We start from the raw sequence: 15,802 nt of genomic DNA on the forward strand, positions 1-15,802 counted from the left end.
AGAAAGAGACAGAAAATCATGGCTTGCAATCCTCATAACCGATTTAGATTTTGATAAGCAAAATATTTACTGTTTTGGGTGCGTTAAATATAGAAAAATTGTATAATCATATGTCGCGATCTTACGACGTTATGGCCGGAACGAATAAAAACGCAGTGGATGTGAGTAACCATAAAACCGTAGTTTGTTAGTTGATTTACATATAAATATTATTATTTGTTAAAATAATATTTCTTCCGTGCTAAAACTAATACCTGCTCGTCGCACACCAGAACCGTTTAAATATTTGCAACTTCTTTGGAAACATAGATGTTTGTCGTTATCCAATAGGCAAAACAACAAGTATCGGCCGTACCAAAAATTATGTATAATTCTATGTCATACGAACCTAGTACAGTAAATATTACAGTATATCAAAATCTAAATCAATTGAACAGCATAAAATATTATCAGAATTTCAAAACAATGTACGACCAAAATCATAAACGATTATTAGTGATGAGGGTCAAACATCCATTGAAGATTGAAGTGTTTTGAAATTTTTCTCAATTCTTCGGAAAAATGTCGAGATTTTAAAAAATGTCTACCCCAAAGCATTTCCTATGTTTTACTTCTTATTAAGTGATGGCTGGCGCAATATTTCTAATCGAAATCATTTATACGAACACAAGTGAAACCAACTACAAGGTACCATTTTTGAATTTTTCAAACTATTAAATCTTTAGCTTTTAGTCTTAATATTAATAATGTTTATTTTATGCGGAATTCATGAAATCAGCAGAAGTTATTTGATTTAGATAAATGTCCATACATTGGCGAAAATATACATTACGCTGCGTCATCGGATAATAATGGGTTGCCGAATGTACTGTCTTAATTGATAAAATTAATTTTTAATTCGTTATTCTTCATTGTCAACATCCAGTTTTCATTTATCAGTTTCTGTAAAATATTATTAAATAATGCGAGTGAGCTTATGCTATTATCAATATTTATCAGAAAAAATGTCTTTTTTTCTAATTATTTGAAATGTAATATCATGGATATGTCTTATGGCTGGGAGTCTTTTTAAAATTTTGTCGAAACGTCACGTCGGATGTTACACTTGTCGTCGTCAACCGAATCGTTAGAGAAACGGTTAATTTTACTCGTTGGTGTTGTGTATAAGACATATCCATATGTAAATGTGTATCCATGTCATACCATGGTTATTCTTTGATTTTTTATTAAATTTTTATAATACTACATATGGTGCGACGAATAGACAACGCGTCATGTAATGATTTTGTAATTTATTATTACCTCATAACTATTCACATAACGTTCCTTGGTTTTTTTGATATCGTCACACACAAGTTTCATTTGTTTTATCGTTTTTTTTGTCTTATTAGTATTGATCTCTTCATCTGCTAAATACTCCCTCATCAAACTTACGAGATTCTCTAGATCTCTTAAGCGATCCTCTTTCATGTTTAGACATTTAACTAGTTCAGCCCTTTCCTCACTGTGAAAAATTCATAACATCGAGAATAGTTTAATTTTGTAAGTAATAACATACGAATAATTTAAACACGAGTTAAAAACAAATGTGAACTAAAATGTGTTGCATTCATCTTACCATATTTCTGAAGTATATTTTTCGTTCGTGTTCAATAACCTACGGACGTCCATTTGCAATTGCTCGTTTTTGTTTTCGAGCTCCTTGATATTCGATTCCAATTTTTCACGCACACACTTAGTAATTAAACAGTTTTCTTTTGATTTTAATGTATTTTGCAACCAATTAACTTTGGATTTCAAACTGTCTATCTCGTACACTTTGGCTGTATTATCTTCTCTCTGTAATGGACAGAGATATAACTATTATTCGATGTACAACGGATGATTGCAGTTAATGAAGAAGCGTGACCAACAATCACATTTTAATTTATAAGTCATTTATTAAATGTAATTAATGTAATTTTGATGAGTTGTATACGTACTAATTCGTGTATTAACTGTATCTGCACTGCAATCACATTCTCTCTGAAAACAACGTACATGTATTAAATATGAATATATTTTAAAATACCATATGATAACGATTCTCACAAGTGCGCCACTTCCTCTGTTCGTGTTTTTAGTTCGTTGTTGATTTCGTTTAACTCCAAAGAGTGATTTATATTGTAACTTTTTAAAATATTTGCTTCGGACTTTACCTCATTATAGATACTGTCCAATTTCTGGTACCTATCAAGCGTAAAATGATACATATAAAAACATTTAATTTTATTTCTTGAAATTCTGTTCCGACGATATACATTTTTTTCCTTTCTATTATTATATAAATTGTAGGCAAGGCTCCAAAACGTTATTTATAAGATTATAACAAAAAATAAAATAATTTTAGTGGATTGGTATCTGTGGTGGTTTTTGTTTTGGTTTTTGTTTTTGTTTGACTATGGGTTACTTAAATCTCGATAATTGTTTCGTGGACGTCATTGAAGTGAGGAGGGGGGATTGCGTCGGCACCAATAACTTAATAGTGTTGGTAATTGGCCCTTTAACTTTCCATTAATACTCCTACGTGCCATTATATTTAACACATTTGCACACATGAGAGCCCGTAAATATCCACTAATTAAAATTTTAAAATAATAATGCGATGTTTTATATCGATAGTAACGTTCGATTTTGGAGTTAAATAATGAATTCTTTTACACCGCATTCAGTAGGGTAGCAAGGGTATAGCGAACTGTGCCTACGCCAGGGGCGCGAATCACAATGGGGTGCAAAATTGTTTAAAAGTCGTATTTTTATCCTAAAATCAAATCGAAATTTCTCCATTATAGGTACTTTTTGAAATATATAGATGTTGTCTATTTTTACACACCACGTGTGAATGAAATTATGTAAATATTACAAGGGTATTTAAATAAAAAATATCATATGAAGAAATTATCGATGAATTTGCCAGTAATAAAGCGAGAAAATCAAATTTACAAAGTTTAAAATTAACACTGGGATAATAACTTGTAAATATAAATTGTTTACTTAAAAAAATTAGTAAAATTAAAGGTTAAAAAGAATATCATAACATCGAATTTTAATTGGTTAGAGAACGTTTTTTTTTCTAAGTATGCCAGGAGTGCTAGCGAGTCTTCCTACGCCACTGATCGTATTTGCTTTTTTTTTTAAATAGTATTGAAATGGTTTCAGTTGGTTGCGCTATAGTTGCCTATAAGCTTTGAGCTTATTGAATTGCTAGCTATTTGAAAAGTACAATGTATATTTAATTAGGATTAGAGAAGAAGAAAATTTGTACATATATATGCAGGCACTATAGGTACGTGCTTACAGTGGCAAATTTGAAGAATTCATTTTGTTATTAATTATGTTTTAGTATTTAAATAAAATTTGTTTTGCTCACTTACCTAATTAACATATATATTAATATATATTTTATAGTACGTAGTTAAATGATAATTCAATAAATACGGTATATTATTTTAGTTATTTAAAGCGGTAATTGTCTAGACCTACACGCGGGAAACATATAAATACACCCCTGTATATACGTAGACATTTTTTTTTTTAACGGCGTGTTTGAATGTTAAAATGTGTCCGCCTATTCACAGCCAGAAAATCACTGAAATGAACGCCTCTGTGTTGTTCAAACACCGGGTAGCTATACTAAAGGTCAGTATCTGAAACTTAACCGCAGTGCCGATTGACAACCGCAGTTAACCACCACCCAAGGCCGTCGATAGGGGGGCACAGGGACTATTTCACCCCAGGCCTCAAAATTTTGGTGGCCGCAACATTCATTGGTTATTCATTGTGTTAATTATGGTAGAGTAAGTTAAGTTTCAAGTTATACATTGTTATTAATATTTAATAAATAATTAGCCCGCTTCAGACGTTAGCGATTTCGGGCACGCTTGGGCTGAAACCGTGTTTCCTATAACAACACACGTCAATCGTGAGCGATCTAACTTTTCTATTTCACGTTAACACTACATGCGCGTTCGCGTAAAGGTCGAAACTCTGCATTTTCACGCGATATTAGAACGGCGTCCGGCGTGTGTGTATTCGCCTAGTTTTAGCGCGAGTTCGATTAAAAACCACATGTAGTGATCGGAGCGCACCGTTACGAAGTTCTTTATTACTTTGAATTTTGATGAAAACGTTTTAACAGTGTTCAAATTAAAAAAAAAATTGCTATTACGTCTATGGGTATATTATGTTTAAATCTGTTAAATAAAAAAAAAAAAAAAACGCTCAAAGTAGGTTAAAACTTGGAAATTAAATAGGGAAAAGTCTATCGATGTTGTATTATTACATGAGCTCCGCCATTATAGCGTGGCACTACTGAGACTAAATTTAAGATATTTCGATTCATCGATCGCTCAAATCAAGTGTGATCCAACAGACTTGTCCGAATATAACAAAGTTCTTTGAACGGATGACAAGTCTGCACAGGTTTAGACAAGTTCTAAGTCGGCACACTCTTGTTTCTTTTCACTTGTAGTCTTATCGCGCGTTCTTTGCACGTCAATTTCGAGCGCCCGAAATCGCTTAAGTCTAAAACGCTATTGAGTCATACAAATCAATCACAAATAGTTTTTTTTTTTATTTACGTAATAGCGTTTGCACAAAAAATACTTAAAAATTATAATCAATGTTAATCCCTAAAATGCGGCACGTAATGACTAAAATTGATATTTTATTAAGGATAATAATTGTTGATTATCAGGCGACACTACGGAGCGGTATCGTCATGAACCGGCCGCGATAACCACAAATTTAAACAACAAACATGGTATTTCTCCCAAAACAATATAAAATATTAATTTCGTAATTTTGTATATTCAAACTATGTAACTAGTAAGTAATAATATATACTAAACACTGTTCCTACCTAAAATACTTGTACAGTTGTACATTCTGTGGTTGTTACCTTTGTAAACTTAAGAGACAACAGTTTATACAATGGAAAAAAAACTGTATCAAATTTACATATATAATTGAAGCCATGAGTTTTCCAATAAATTACGTAGAATCTGTGAATTTTGAGTATGTGTAATTTAAATGCGCATTTCAAATAATATGTGTAAATTTAAAATGTTTTATTTAAACCAATATCATTGTATTTTATTGGAGGGGTCATAACAGCATAACCACCCTTGTTTTGCTACTGTATAAGCCCCATACTTTAAGTTGCTCCAGGTCCCAGTAAACTTTACGACGACCCTGCCACCACCGTCTCGTATACATTACTCCAATTACAATTGATCGTATGACGGATTCATTAAGTTACCTTTCTTTTTCAACAATCAGCTCTTCCGAAATCTTGTCTGCCTCTTTGATTTTGTCGCGCAACTCGTATTTAAATGCGTTTCTCTGATCATACAGTGCGTTTATTTTTTCATCTTTTGCCAGAATAATTTTTTTTAAATCGTCCATTGTACCGCTCAATTCTTTGACCTTTAAGTTTGAATTCAAGACTTGATCTGATGTACTCTTTAATTCGTTCGTTTTGTTTTCTAATTCAGATTTTAACTGCTCAACGTTTTTGTTCGCCGCGTCCAACTCCGAACTTAATCGTGAATTTTCTTCGGATGTAATTTTCAAATCATTTTCTAACTCTTCCAGGTGGACCCCGGTTGTCTGAATCTCTTTGTCATGTGTCTCGACGACCAACTCCTGTTTTCATTACAAATACCTAATTAAATTATGTTTTTACACGGTTCTCGTGTTGATTTGGTTTTTAACCGCGAGACCTAAGAGCTTATAACGTTAACAAATTTGTATAATATTTTTAAACCGATTTGATGCGCCCAACACTGTTTCGTTTAAACCAATGAATGGAACTCTAAACCAAAAAGCCGATAACGGATATATTTATCGACAAAGTGTCATAAGACATGTTAACACGTGCACAGGTGCGATTTTTAAACGCGCAATGCCGCGTTTGCGTTTTATATTACTCGCGATTGGATTAGTTATGCAGACGCACGCGGCAACTTGCTACCGATCGGATCCCGCAAGTCGTCCCAAAGGACCTCGTAACGTTTTTGTACATAGTGCCACGCATACGATCGTGTCGCTTCACCGTATAACATTTGAAGAAATCAAAAACCGACCGAAAACCTTGAAGAAAGTTTTGACGTTGAGCTATCCCAATCGGTAAAATAAAAAATTACCGTTCGGAAATACGGAACGTTGCTGTCAAAACGTACCGTGGTCGACGGGAAAAAAAAGTATGAAATTTTTCACCATTTTCTCGAAGATCGTTAAAAGATGTACAAAATATCATCCCACGTGTGAGAGTCGATCGTCGATGAACAGGTGTACCCAATATCGTTTTTTTTTTTATTTTAAGATACACTTTTTACACAATATGCACAATGCACGCGAAAATAATTTTTTTTTTTTTGATGGCTGAATATTGTGAACGGGTTTTCGGTACAGAAAACGCGCACATGCGCATTGAACGGTTGCGGAGGCACCGCGTGTTCGAAAACCGCACGCGTGCATCGGACTCTAGACGTCGGAACATTCTGAACCGTAAGAGGTAAGCTAGGGGTAGCTAGATTTATCTTAAAGCTCGAAAAACGAGTGGTAGCTGGATTTATCTTAAAGCTCGAAAAACGAGTGGTAGCTGGATTTACCAAAAAGTTCGAAAAACGAGTGGTAGATGGATTTATTTCAAAGTTCGAAAAACGAATAACGTCAGTGATAACGTACCGGTTGTACAATTACTTTTGTGTTTGTGTTCAGCGCTTCGTCTGATTTAATACCACCGTTTATGAACGTTGTCATTTCCGTTAAATCGGCAAGTTGCTTTTGTAAAATATCGGTATTACGGAAATCGGTCATCATTTGGTACGCAGTTATTATGTTGTCCTGAAACGATGGAGCGATGTTTGATCATTAGACATTTCGATTGAAACGTGTAATCGAATATTACTTTGATTTCATTTAAAAGATTCACTGTTGACTGTTGTTTTTCGTGGTCTGACATACAAATCCAATTCTCTTTTATGAACGGCAGATTCGATTTTATAACGCAGCTCTGTAAAGTAAATAAATATTTATAACGTGAAGTATCCAGAGGTGGATATCCTTATAGGCAGAGTAAGCAGCTGCTAGGTTGTAGTGTTTTTTTTTTTTTAAATATTTTATTTGTAATAAAAAAATAAAACAATTCTTTGATCAATATATTTACAAAGAATAATTCAATTTTTTTTTTCAATTTTCAATTTTTGTTCTTAGAGTATACTTATTTTTTATTCATTGTAATATGCTGTCATTAACTGCAAAAATAATCATTATAATAATATATATAATAATTAATAATCATAAAAATAGTCATTTGTACTTAGATTGTATAGTAAACAATTAGGTATAGATGGTAATCGATTTAAATATAATTTAAATATTCGGTAATAATAACTTGTTACGGCGTAAACACTAAATTCCAAAATATGATATTTTTATCTATATCATTATTATTATTGTCATGTAATCGTGCTGTTAGTGCTCGCCATTCGGCGGCAATCACTACCGAGACAGATATGTTTCGTAACTCACAAATAAGGACGGCTTTAAGTACGATCGATGCGTGCGACGGCACAGGATGCCTAAATCAAAAGGGCGTGTGAGAGGCGTTAAAATTAGAATTAAATTAGATCAATTGTTGACGACGCATATTATATCCACTATAGGTAGAAAAAAAAATTTCATGACGTGATTCAATATCAATTTGATTATTGTTCTATCGACATGCAAGGATTGGTCGCACTTATAAGTATAATCACAGTTTTATAAACTATCACTATATTATTATTAATATAAATATAAATATAAAATATAAAATTATTATTAATATTATTATTATAAGTATTATTATGTCTGTTCTATGAATGATTTACAAATATGTAGCAAATATGTACGTTTGAAAAGTTATTTTAAGCATTTTTGATTATGAATGAGGATTAGGTTATAGTATCTATAATGAGGCCTCTCGAGCTTCCAAAATTCTGCCTGTTTAAGTTATATATTTAAGTCATTTAAAATGGAGTATCACCAAAATAATTCTTGCACTGAGCGTTGAGAGAGCTAAAGCTGGCCCTGCTCACCAAATATACAATCCATTATTGTTATAAAATGTTTAGTTGTTATTTATTTAAATTACATAATATAATAAGTAGCAACATAATTATAACTTTTAAAATTAAAATAATGATGTTAAGAAATGTGTAAAAATATTTATTACAATCATGTTTATTTTAATAGCGTAATATTATAAAATATAATGCATTACAAACAGTTTCCTTGTCTTAAATTTCTAAAGATTTTAATTTTGTGTTAACAATAATAGTTTAAAAAAATGATCATTGTGAGATTTAGTTAAGACTTTATGGATGGTTCTAAGCCAAAATGGTGAAATTATTGTTACGAAAACCAAAATAGCGAAATATTATTTACATGTGTTATTTATATTTTATAGTTTATTTTATATTTAAGTTAATTGAAATGTTGCAAACAAACAAAAATAATAGTTAAAAAAAACTAAGATTTTTTTTATTCACAAATTTTGTTTTGTTTTAATGCTATAAAAATATGTAAGAATTAAAAATTACAATCTTTACACTTGTAAGTTCAAGTTATACGCGATATCATTCAAATAATTAGTATTATACGATGAAGACTTCTATATTGTATATTGTGTTCACTATAAACGGTATATATATATATATATATATATATATACGATAAAAGGGATAGGGGATATTATTTTGGGCTCAGATAGTTGTTATATTATTGTTAATTATTACTTATTATACACCTAATTGATTGATATCTAGTTTTATCGGTACAAGAATTATTATAGTTATTTCCCAAAAATATTTGATATATTTTATATTGCTATAATTCAGTTTCACTAAATTTTTTTTCGATATTTTAAATTCATTATTTTTCTTTTTGCTGTTTATTTTTCGCTATTTTTGCTGGACACCTTTATGGATATCTATTGAAATTTGATTTAGGTTGTCGGTAATCGGTAGACTAAATAACTAAAATCTGGGAAAAAAACTATCCAAATATTCAAGTGGATCAAGTATTATTATATTTTAAGTATTTTGGACTTGAAATCCGCCTTTGGCTGAATCACCTTAAGTTTTATAGTGTGGAAAAGATGGGAAGCGAGCAGTTTCAGTTCGCCCAAGACTTTGAAATTTCCGAGACTTTACTGAAATCGTCTTTCTGTACAAGTCCCATATTCTATTTTTGGTTTCACTCTTCTATTTTCATGTTTTTATTGTTTCGATTACGGTAATTAGTAACATAATCGTCATCGCACTACAATTCATTTGTTTTAACTATAATTAATAGTTTCCATTGAAAAATTTTATTTTTGCCAAGCGCGAAAACTGGTCTTTTCCGTCCATTGGACATCGGAGAAAAAGGTACATTTCCCATCAAAACTACTCACATCGAAAATTAAACTTTTAATGCTCGCGCGAAAAAAAATATTATAATGTTTATCGTTACCGTTAAAGATTTGGTTTTTTCCTCATTCTTTTCTGTCCCGTCATTTGAAATGTCCTCGACTTCATTTACCAACGGAGATGTTGCTATACATTTTGATACTGGCTGATTTTTACTTACTACGCATACGTTTTTGGAAGCTACTGGCTTAGAGCTTTTAAACTTATTTTGAATGTTCGTTGCACTTTTCTTCTTGGCACATAACTTCGTCGTTACATTGATCGGCGTGGATAATTGTTCTGTACAATTACTGCTATTCAGTCGCAATATTTGCAAATAATATTATATTATCGGTTCTACTTACTTTTAACCATTGCTTTCTTGTTGTTTATACACTTGGCGCTCGGAATCAAGGTTTGGTTGCTCTGAAATGGTACATAAGACGATTAATTCGATCCGCGTAATTGATATAGGCTCGTACGTTTTAAGACAATGCATATACGTAAAAATTTACCTTCAACATTGGCATTATATATATATATATATGTGCGTAATAAGATTTTTAAAATAATTTATATCAATAAATTTTAATTTTTTGTAAATGTTCTAAAATTTTAAAAACTTTTGTTAAAAAATTGATTTTTTTTTTAATTTAAATATTGATATATTATTTACTATAGTAACGTACCTTATAATATAATTTTTTTTCATTGAAAGCATTTTTTATACTTTATAATATCTTTGGAGTAAACATTTCAAAGTTTAATATAAAAATCGTTACATTAATTTTATTTGATATCAAAATAGATTACCAAATATCGAGACTCATATGGATGCCCACGATTTATATTGTTTACAATTGTTGTTAAAAAATACACATAAAAATGTTATAATTAACCGAAAGAAATATTAAAAAACATAGGGTAATTAAGGAAACCACTAATTATATATTAACACACAATACATAGCTTTTATTGCTTCATATTCGTATAGAACTCAGTGATTAATATATTTTTTTTAACATAGGTAAAATCGTATTAGATACATAACTAGTCATGTATTTAAGTCCTAACGAACTCAAACAATAATTAAATTATTTTAGGTAATAATCAATAATTGTATTAAAATCATTATTGTCCTTAAAAACTTAGCAAGAAGTTTACCGTATTTCCCAATATTGTTTTATTGTAATAACTTGAATTTCATGAATTCCAATACAAATAATCGTTTTTAATTAGTGAAATATTACGGGCACAATTTGAATCCATCAAGTTCTGATCGAGTTGATATCATTTCGTGCCGACGATCATGATTCAATGTCTCACAAAGAAGTCTAATGTCAACAGCCGTTTCAAACATTATATCCTATAGTGTGTATATACACTTACGTACACGATATAATACGAATGTGCATACGCATTTGCGATAAATCATACAGGAAACGACGACGATTAACCAATACATAAAACCGACGAGCACATAACGTTTTGATCTGTCTCTCTTTCTCTCTCCTCCGCTCGGCCAACAAATTTAGTTATTAATGTACAAATGATACCTAATAGTACTAATGGGCAGTGGACGGAATGGATTCGTCTCGAGAGTTTATTGTTTACGACGCCGAATCACGTCGGCTGCCGCTCTTCGTGTACGATAAATCACAGCCACAATAGAAACGTACACGTCAATATCGTTCTGTACTCTTTTTTTTTCTTTCTTTCTTTCATTCATTATCATTTCAAATGCAGCGATCGCCGAGTGAACTTTACGGAATAACAAACGGTTCTATAGAATTCCCGGGACGTCTGCGGAGAAAACACGCGGTGCGGCGGTGGTCCGTCGGCGGTTTATCGTGCGTCATGTTACCGTACAGTACGTCGTATTTTTATACTATTATTATTGTTACCGTTTTGATATCATTACGCGCGTGGCAGCGATTGTTGTTTTTCCGATACGTTTTCCTAAACGAACTGCCCCAGTACGACGAGTACCGTAGCGTAGCAGTACTTTTAAAACACCGATTTCAACCGTTACGGTCGGCGCCGTGTTCAATATCATCTTCCCGCTTCCGGTGGACAACGCTTCCCCCCCCACGCTTATACTTCATCGAAAGGCGGTATTCAAAACCTCGTTGATTTTTCATTACTCGATCACATTTTCGCATTTCTGCACGCTTTTTTACATAATATTTATTTGTACCGTAGAAAATCGAACCCGATGTACCTATAGATCCTTCGTTTTCGTTTCAAAAATGATTTTCATTCATATTCGATCCACGAATACAAAACCATTTCTACGCCTTAAGTCTTTTTTTTCCGAAAACGTGTTGTCCTGTTCGTCGTTACAATTATAATTGCATGCTTATTGTTGTGCACAAATTAGTAAATAAATTTCACCATCAAATAATGGTTAGGCCTAACCTAGTCCTAATAATATGTGCCTACTACATATACGTGTAATTCCAAGAGCCATACATACCGAATACGAAATTAAATAAAATTAAATATTTTACCTTGTATTGATCGAAATATGTGTTATTATTACTGTGAGTTATATTTATTATAATGACTTCCTTTGACGGACGATCGAATACGAGTCGACGGCGATAACGGGACCAAATACGTCTCCAAGGGGTGCAAGGTGGACGACTGTTATACCCAGTGGCGTGGTGATAATATTATTTTGGAGCAATTGCTCCTTCGAAATGTTTGGTAGGTGGGTGGCCCCCTGCCAAAAAATACTTAACAATAAGTATAATAAGTATTACAAGTATAATAATAATATAGATATACCATAACATCATAATAAATGTTTTAAGTGATAGTAAATATTTGGCACACAAATGTTCTGTATTTGATTCGTTACACTAGAAACAATTGGTGCTAACTAATTGCAACACCAAAGTTAACAACATTATTCAAAATTCACATATACTGCATAGATCAAGATACAAGATAATTAATGTCTGTAATAAATTTACTACATAATTAAGTAAGTACATCTGATTATAAAAATCAGTCTAATATACGTATATTTTTTAAATTGTAAATATTTTGTTGTCGTGGAAATGCCGTTAGGATGAATAAAGGGTACCTTATGGTAAATACATTTTTGCTCTTCACCAAAAATTAGTTCAACATGCCACTGGTCACACCTAGGATAATTTCTTACCCTTTTCTACCTCCGCAGGTATTTTAACTGGTGTGCGACCGTGGCTACAAGACTAAGTCGGTTCCCCAAATAAAATTATTATTTAAACGATTTTTGAACAAAAGTAATATTCAAACAACACTGTGATTTCGACGACTACGGTCTGATTTCACATATATTTTAATCAACGATTAATCGGTAATCGCTTTACTTCAGAAATGTATTTATTTATGATGAGCATATTATTTAATCGTAAATACCAAATAAAACGGCTTTCTTAATTTTTTTTCTCTTCGTATTTGGTAAATGTAACACGATTCAAAAAGGTTAAAAATTACGGCGTTCACCTATTAGTCGTATTTTACACACAACTCGCCGTTGCTTTCATGGTCGATTTATTTCAACCATTTGGATCACTGTTTTCCGATTCAGGATTTAAGAATTCGAAAAATCCATGGCAACAACTAATGGTAAAATGTACCATGATAAAAAATCAGTTTTACATCAATTGTAAATAACTAAATGGGAACTATTTAAAATGACTGAAAAATTAATGCACTTATAAATCAAAATCATTATTGCATTCAACAGTTGCGGAAATATTACATTTTATGGCCTTTCAAAACATTGATTGATGTGGAAATACTGAAAGTGGTGAAGGTATAAATAAAGGTAACTTTTTAGGATTTTTAAATCTTTGTGCGAGAATACATTAAAGATTCTTTTTATTTGTTTAAATTAATTAATTACTATTAAGTATAATCAACGGTGTTTACGCGATAATATGCAAAAATATGATTATAAATTATACGGTTGAAAATGTTTTTTTATTTAAAACGTACATTGAACGGTATTCGTAATTTTTAAGTATTGCTAATCATTAATAAGAATAAAATGTTCGTCGTGTGGTGAAATGCGCTCGTAAAACATAATAGCGTTCACTAATACGTAAATCATTATACTTTTTTTTTTTTATTACCATTACCGGAATTAAATTTTTCGAACGGGCAACATTCGAAAAATGTGCTTGCACTAGATCGTCCTTCCGGGAGGGGAAAAAATGCCTTGCCTTGATGAAATTTAACGTGGTCCTGCTCGTTTTGCCGCCGTGCTCGTGCTGCGGTGTAGGTACGGCATTATATTGTGCGGTGGAAAAGGCGCCGCTCCGAAGGACATAAATCAACGTTAATGCGTACCGGCCGGGGACACCGATGGTCGTCGTGTTATGGCGTCTGCGGACAATTCAGCTAACGCCGCCCTCGTTCCGCGACGCGACTTGCCTCGGAAACGTTTCTCTCGTGCTGCCGACGTTCGCCTTGACAACCGTTGTACGACGACGAGTCCGGTGCGACCGATTCCAACGGCCCGGCGATGGGCGGGGAAGGATTTTTTTTTTCGCTTTTTATCATTGCTATCGCGGTAGTGACTCGACGGTTCGGTTTCCGGGGGACCGCGCTGAAATGTCGATTTACAAAGGTTTTCGGTCTGCCGAGTGTTCGAAGAATCGAAGCGGAATAGTAAACAATTCAAAGATAGAAGGGAAAAGTTTTACTGCGTACGATTATGTTCATTGTACATTTATTTTCACACCAATCTGGTTGATTTCGTTAAAATAATACGATTATGTCCAACAATTGAATTTAACTTGAGTAATTTAAGATAAACCGACGGTAGTATTTCAACACTGTCGTTATTAGTTTCACTGCGAGTATTTACTTACGTCATTTACATAATCGTAATCGTTATATAATCGGTAAAGCAAATTTACTTGAGGTTATACAAAATATAGAAATTTGAGTTATAGTGACTCCCACCGCTAGACGAATTATTTAGGATATACGAGTTTCTTCTAATATAACAGGGGACCAAGTGTTTAGTTAGATTTAGTCGAACTATCGAGTGACTACTGTATTATAATTATTATTATTTTTCGCCTCTTTTTTCCACACCGTCGTATTTCTAAATGTTATTTTATTCAACTGAGCCGCAGATCGTGAGATAGTAATATCGTTACGCAACATACTTAAACCGTCCACCGTAATACTGTAACTACAATCTTTTACGTCTAGTCCTTTCACACTTTTCCCCCTGAATTTAGTATATGTATATTGTTCATATAGATGTATGATTATTGTATATATTATACACGAACATTTCGTTCGTTTTAAATCGATTTATTTTGTTACCATGGGAGGACTGTTTGTACGTACTACGATTTCGGCCACGTTTCGGTCGAAACGGTAGAGTTGTTCGTTTTCTCAAATTTTTTTTCGCGTACAATAGTACCGCGAATATCACCCCGATTTCCTGAACCATAGCATTTTGGAATCGAACGGTGATTCAGTACGAGATTTTCGAACGTTCCTCTCGTCAATGGTAATAAAACTAACTCGCCGTTTCGCTTTCTGCACAGCCTTTGACTCTACTGGCATATTTCAACCGTGCTAACCACCGATCGATTTAACTAATCATTCATGATACGGTTGAATCGATCAGTGGTTGGATCGATACCGATTAGATATCTTGATATACTTTTATCCTGAGAGCACTCGGAGCGACCTGATGATTTTTTCGCTGATAACGAACGTATGTTTATAAAAATAAAAATAATTTTAAAAAAAAAATCGTCGACTCCCAACAACACCGTGGTAGTAATATTCAGTAAGTATTATTATTATTATTATTATTACGAACGGCCTGCGAGAATATCGTTATTGTTAGGTATTATTCAATCGGCTCATTAGAGATGGCGACGTGCGCCTAGAAATATATATTATAATGATATGCGAAACCCTGGCGGCGGCGGCGGTAAAAAGATGGCCGGACGAGATAGTAGAAAGAGGGAGAAACAAGCCGCCGCCGTAGATTTACCGCCAGTCGGTCCACGTCAATTTGTACACGTGTCCCTGTCCGTACACCGGGCGTTTGCATATCATTTGAATATTGCGTTGGATTCTCGAAGCCGTCGTCGTCGTGGCTACTGCCGCGCAGACCGGTCACATAGATCACTGCGATCATCGTCTGCGAACAAATATCCATTACACTATTGCATTGCTGTGTTTGCGATCGCGGGTGTACTGCGTACTGTTGAACATTTATCATTTTACGTACGTGCGCACGTACACGATGGATACGCGCTCGCGGTAATTGGAGGACGGCCGAAGTGGATTTCTTGCGT

General features: G+C 33.1%; 1 protein-coding gene across 1 annotated transcript; it reads right to left on the reverse strand.

The window, feature by feature from the left end:
- Nucleotides 1-1,144: 1,144 nt before the first annotated feature.
- Nucleotides 1,145-10,006, reverse strand: LOC112693842 (lamin-like protein). Its single transcript, XM_025569090.1, has 10 exons — nt 9,992-10,006; nt 9,842-9,902; nt 9,541-9,776; nt 6,953-7,057; nt 6,730-6,888; nt 5,300-5,685; nt 1,983-2,025; nt 1,619-1,839; nt 1,303-1,504; nt 1,145-1,213 (listed from the first exon to the last, which is right to left on the reverse strand). The coding sequence occupies exons 1-10, from the start codon at nt 10,004-10,006 to the stop codon at nt 1,145-1,147; spliced, it is 1,497 nt and encodes a 498-aa protein (XP_025424875.1).
- Between the last annotated feature and the right edge of the window lie 5,796 nt (nt 10,007-15,802).

This window comes from Sipha flava, unplaced genomic scaffold (genome assembly GCF_003268045.1).
Source record: "Sipha flava isolate LNK unplaced genomic scaffold, YSA_version1 118_pilon_pilon, whole genome shotgun sequence".
NCBI classification, from domain to species: domain Eukaryota; kingdom Metazoa; phylum Arthropoda; class Insecta; order Hemiptera; family Aphididae; genus Sipha; species Sipha flava.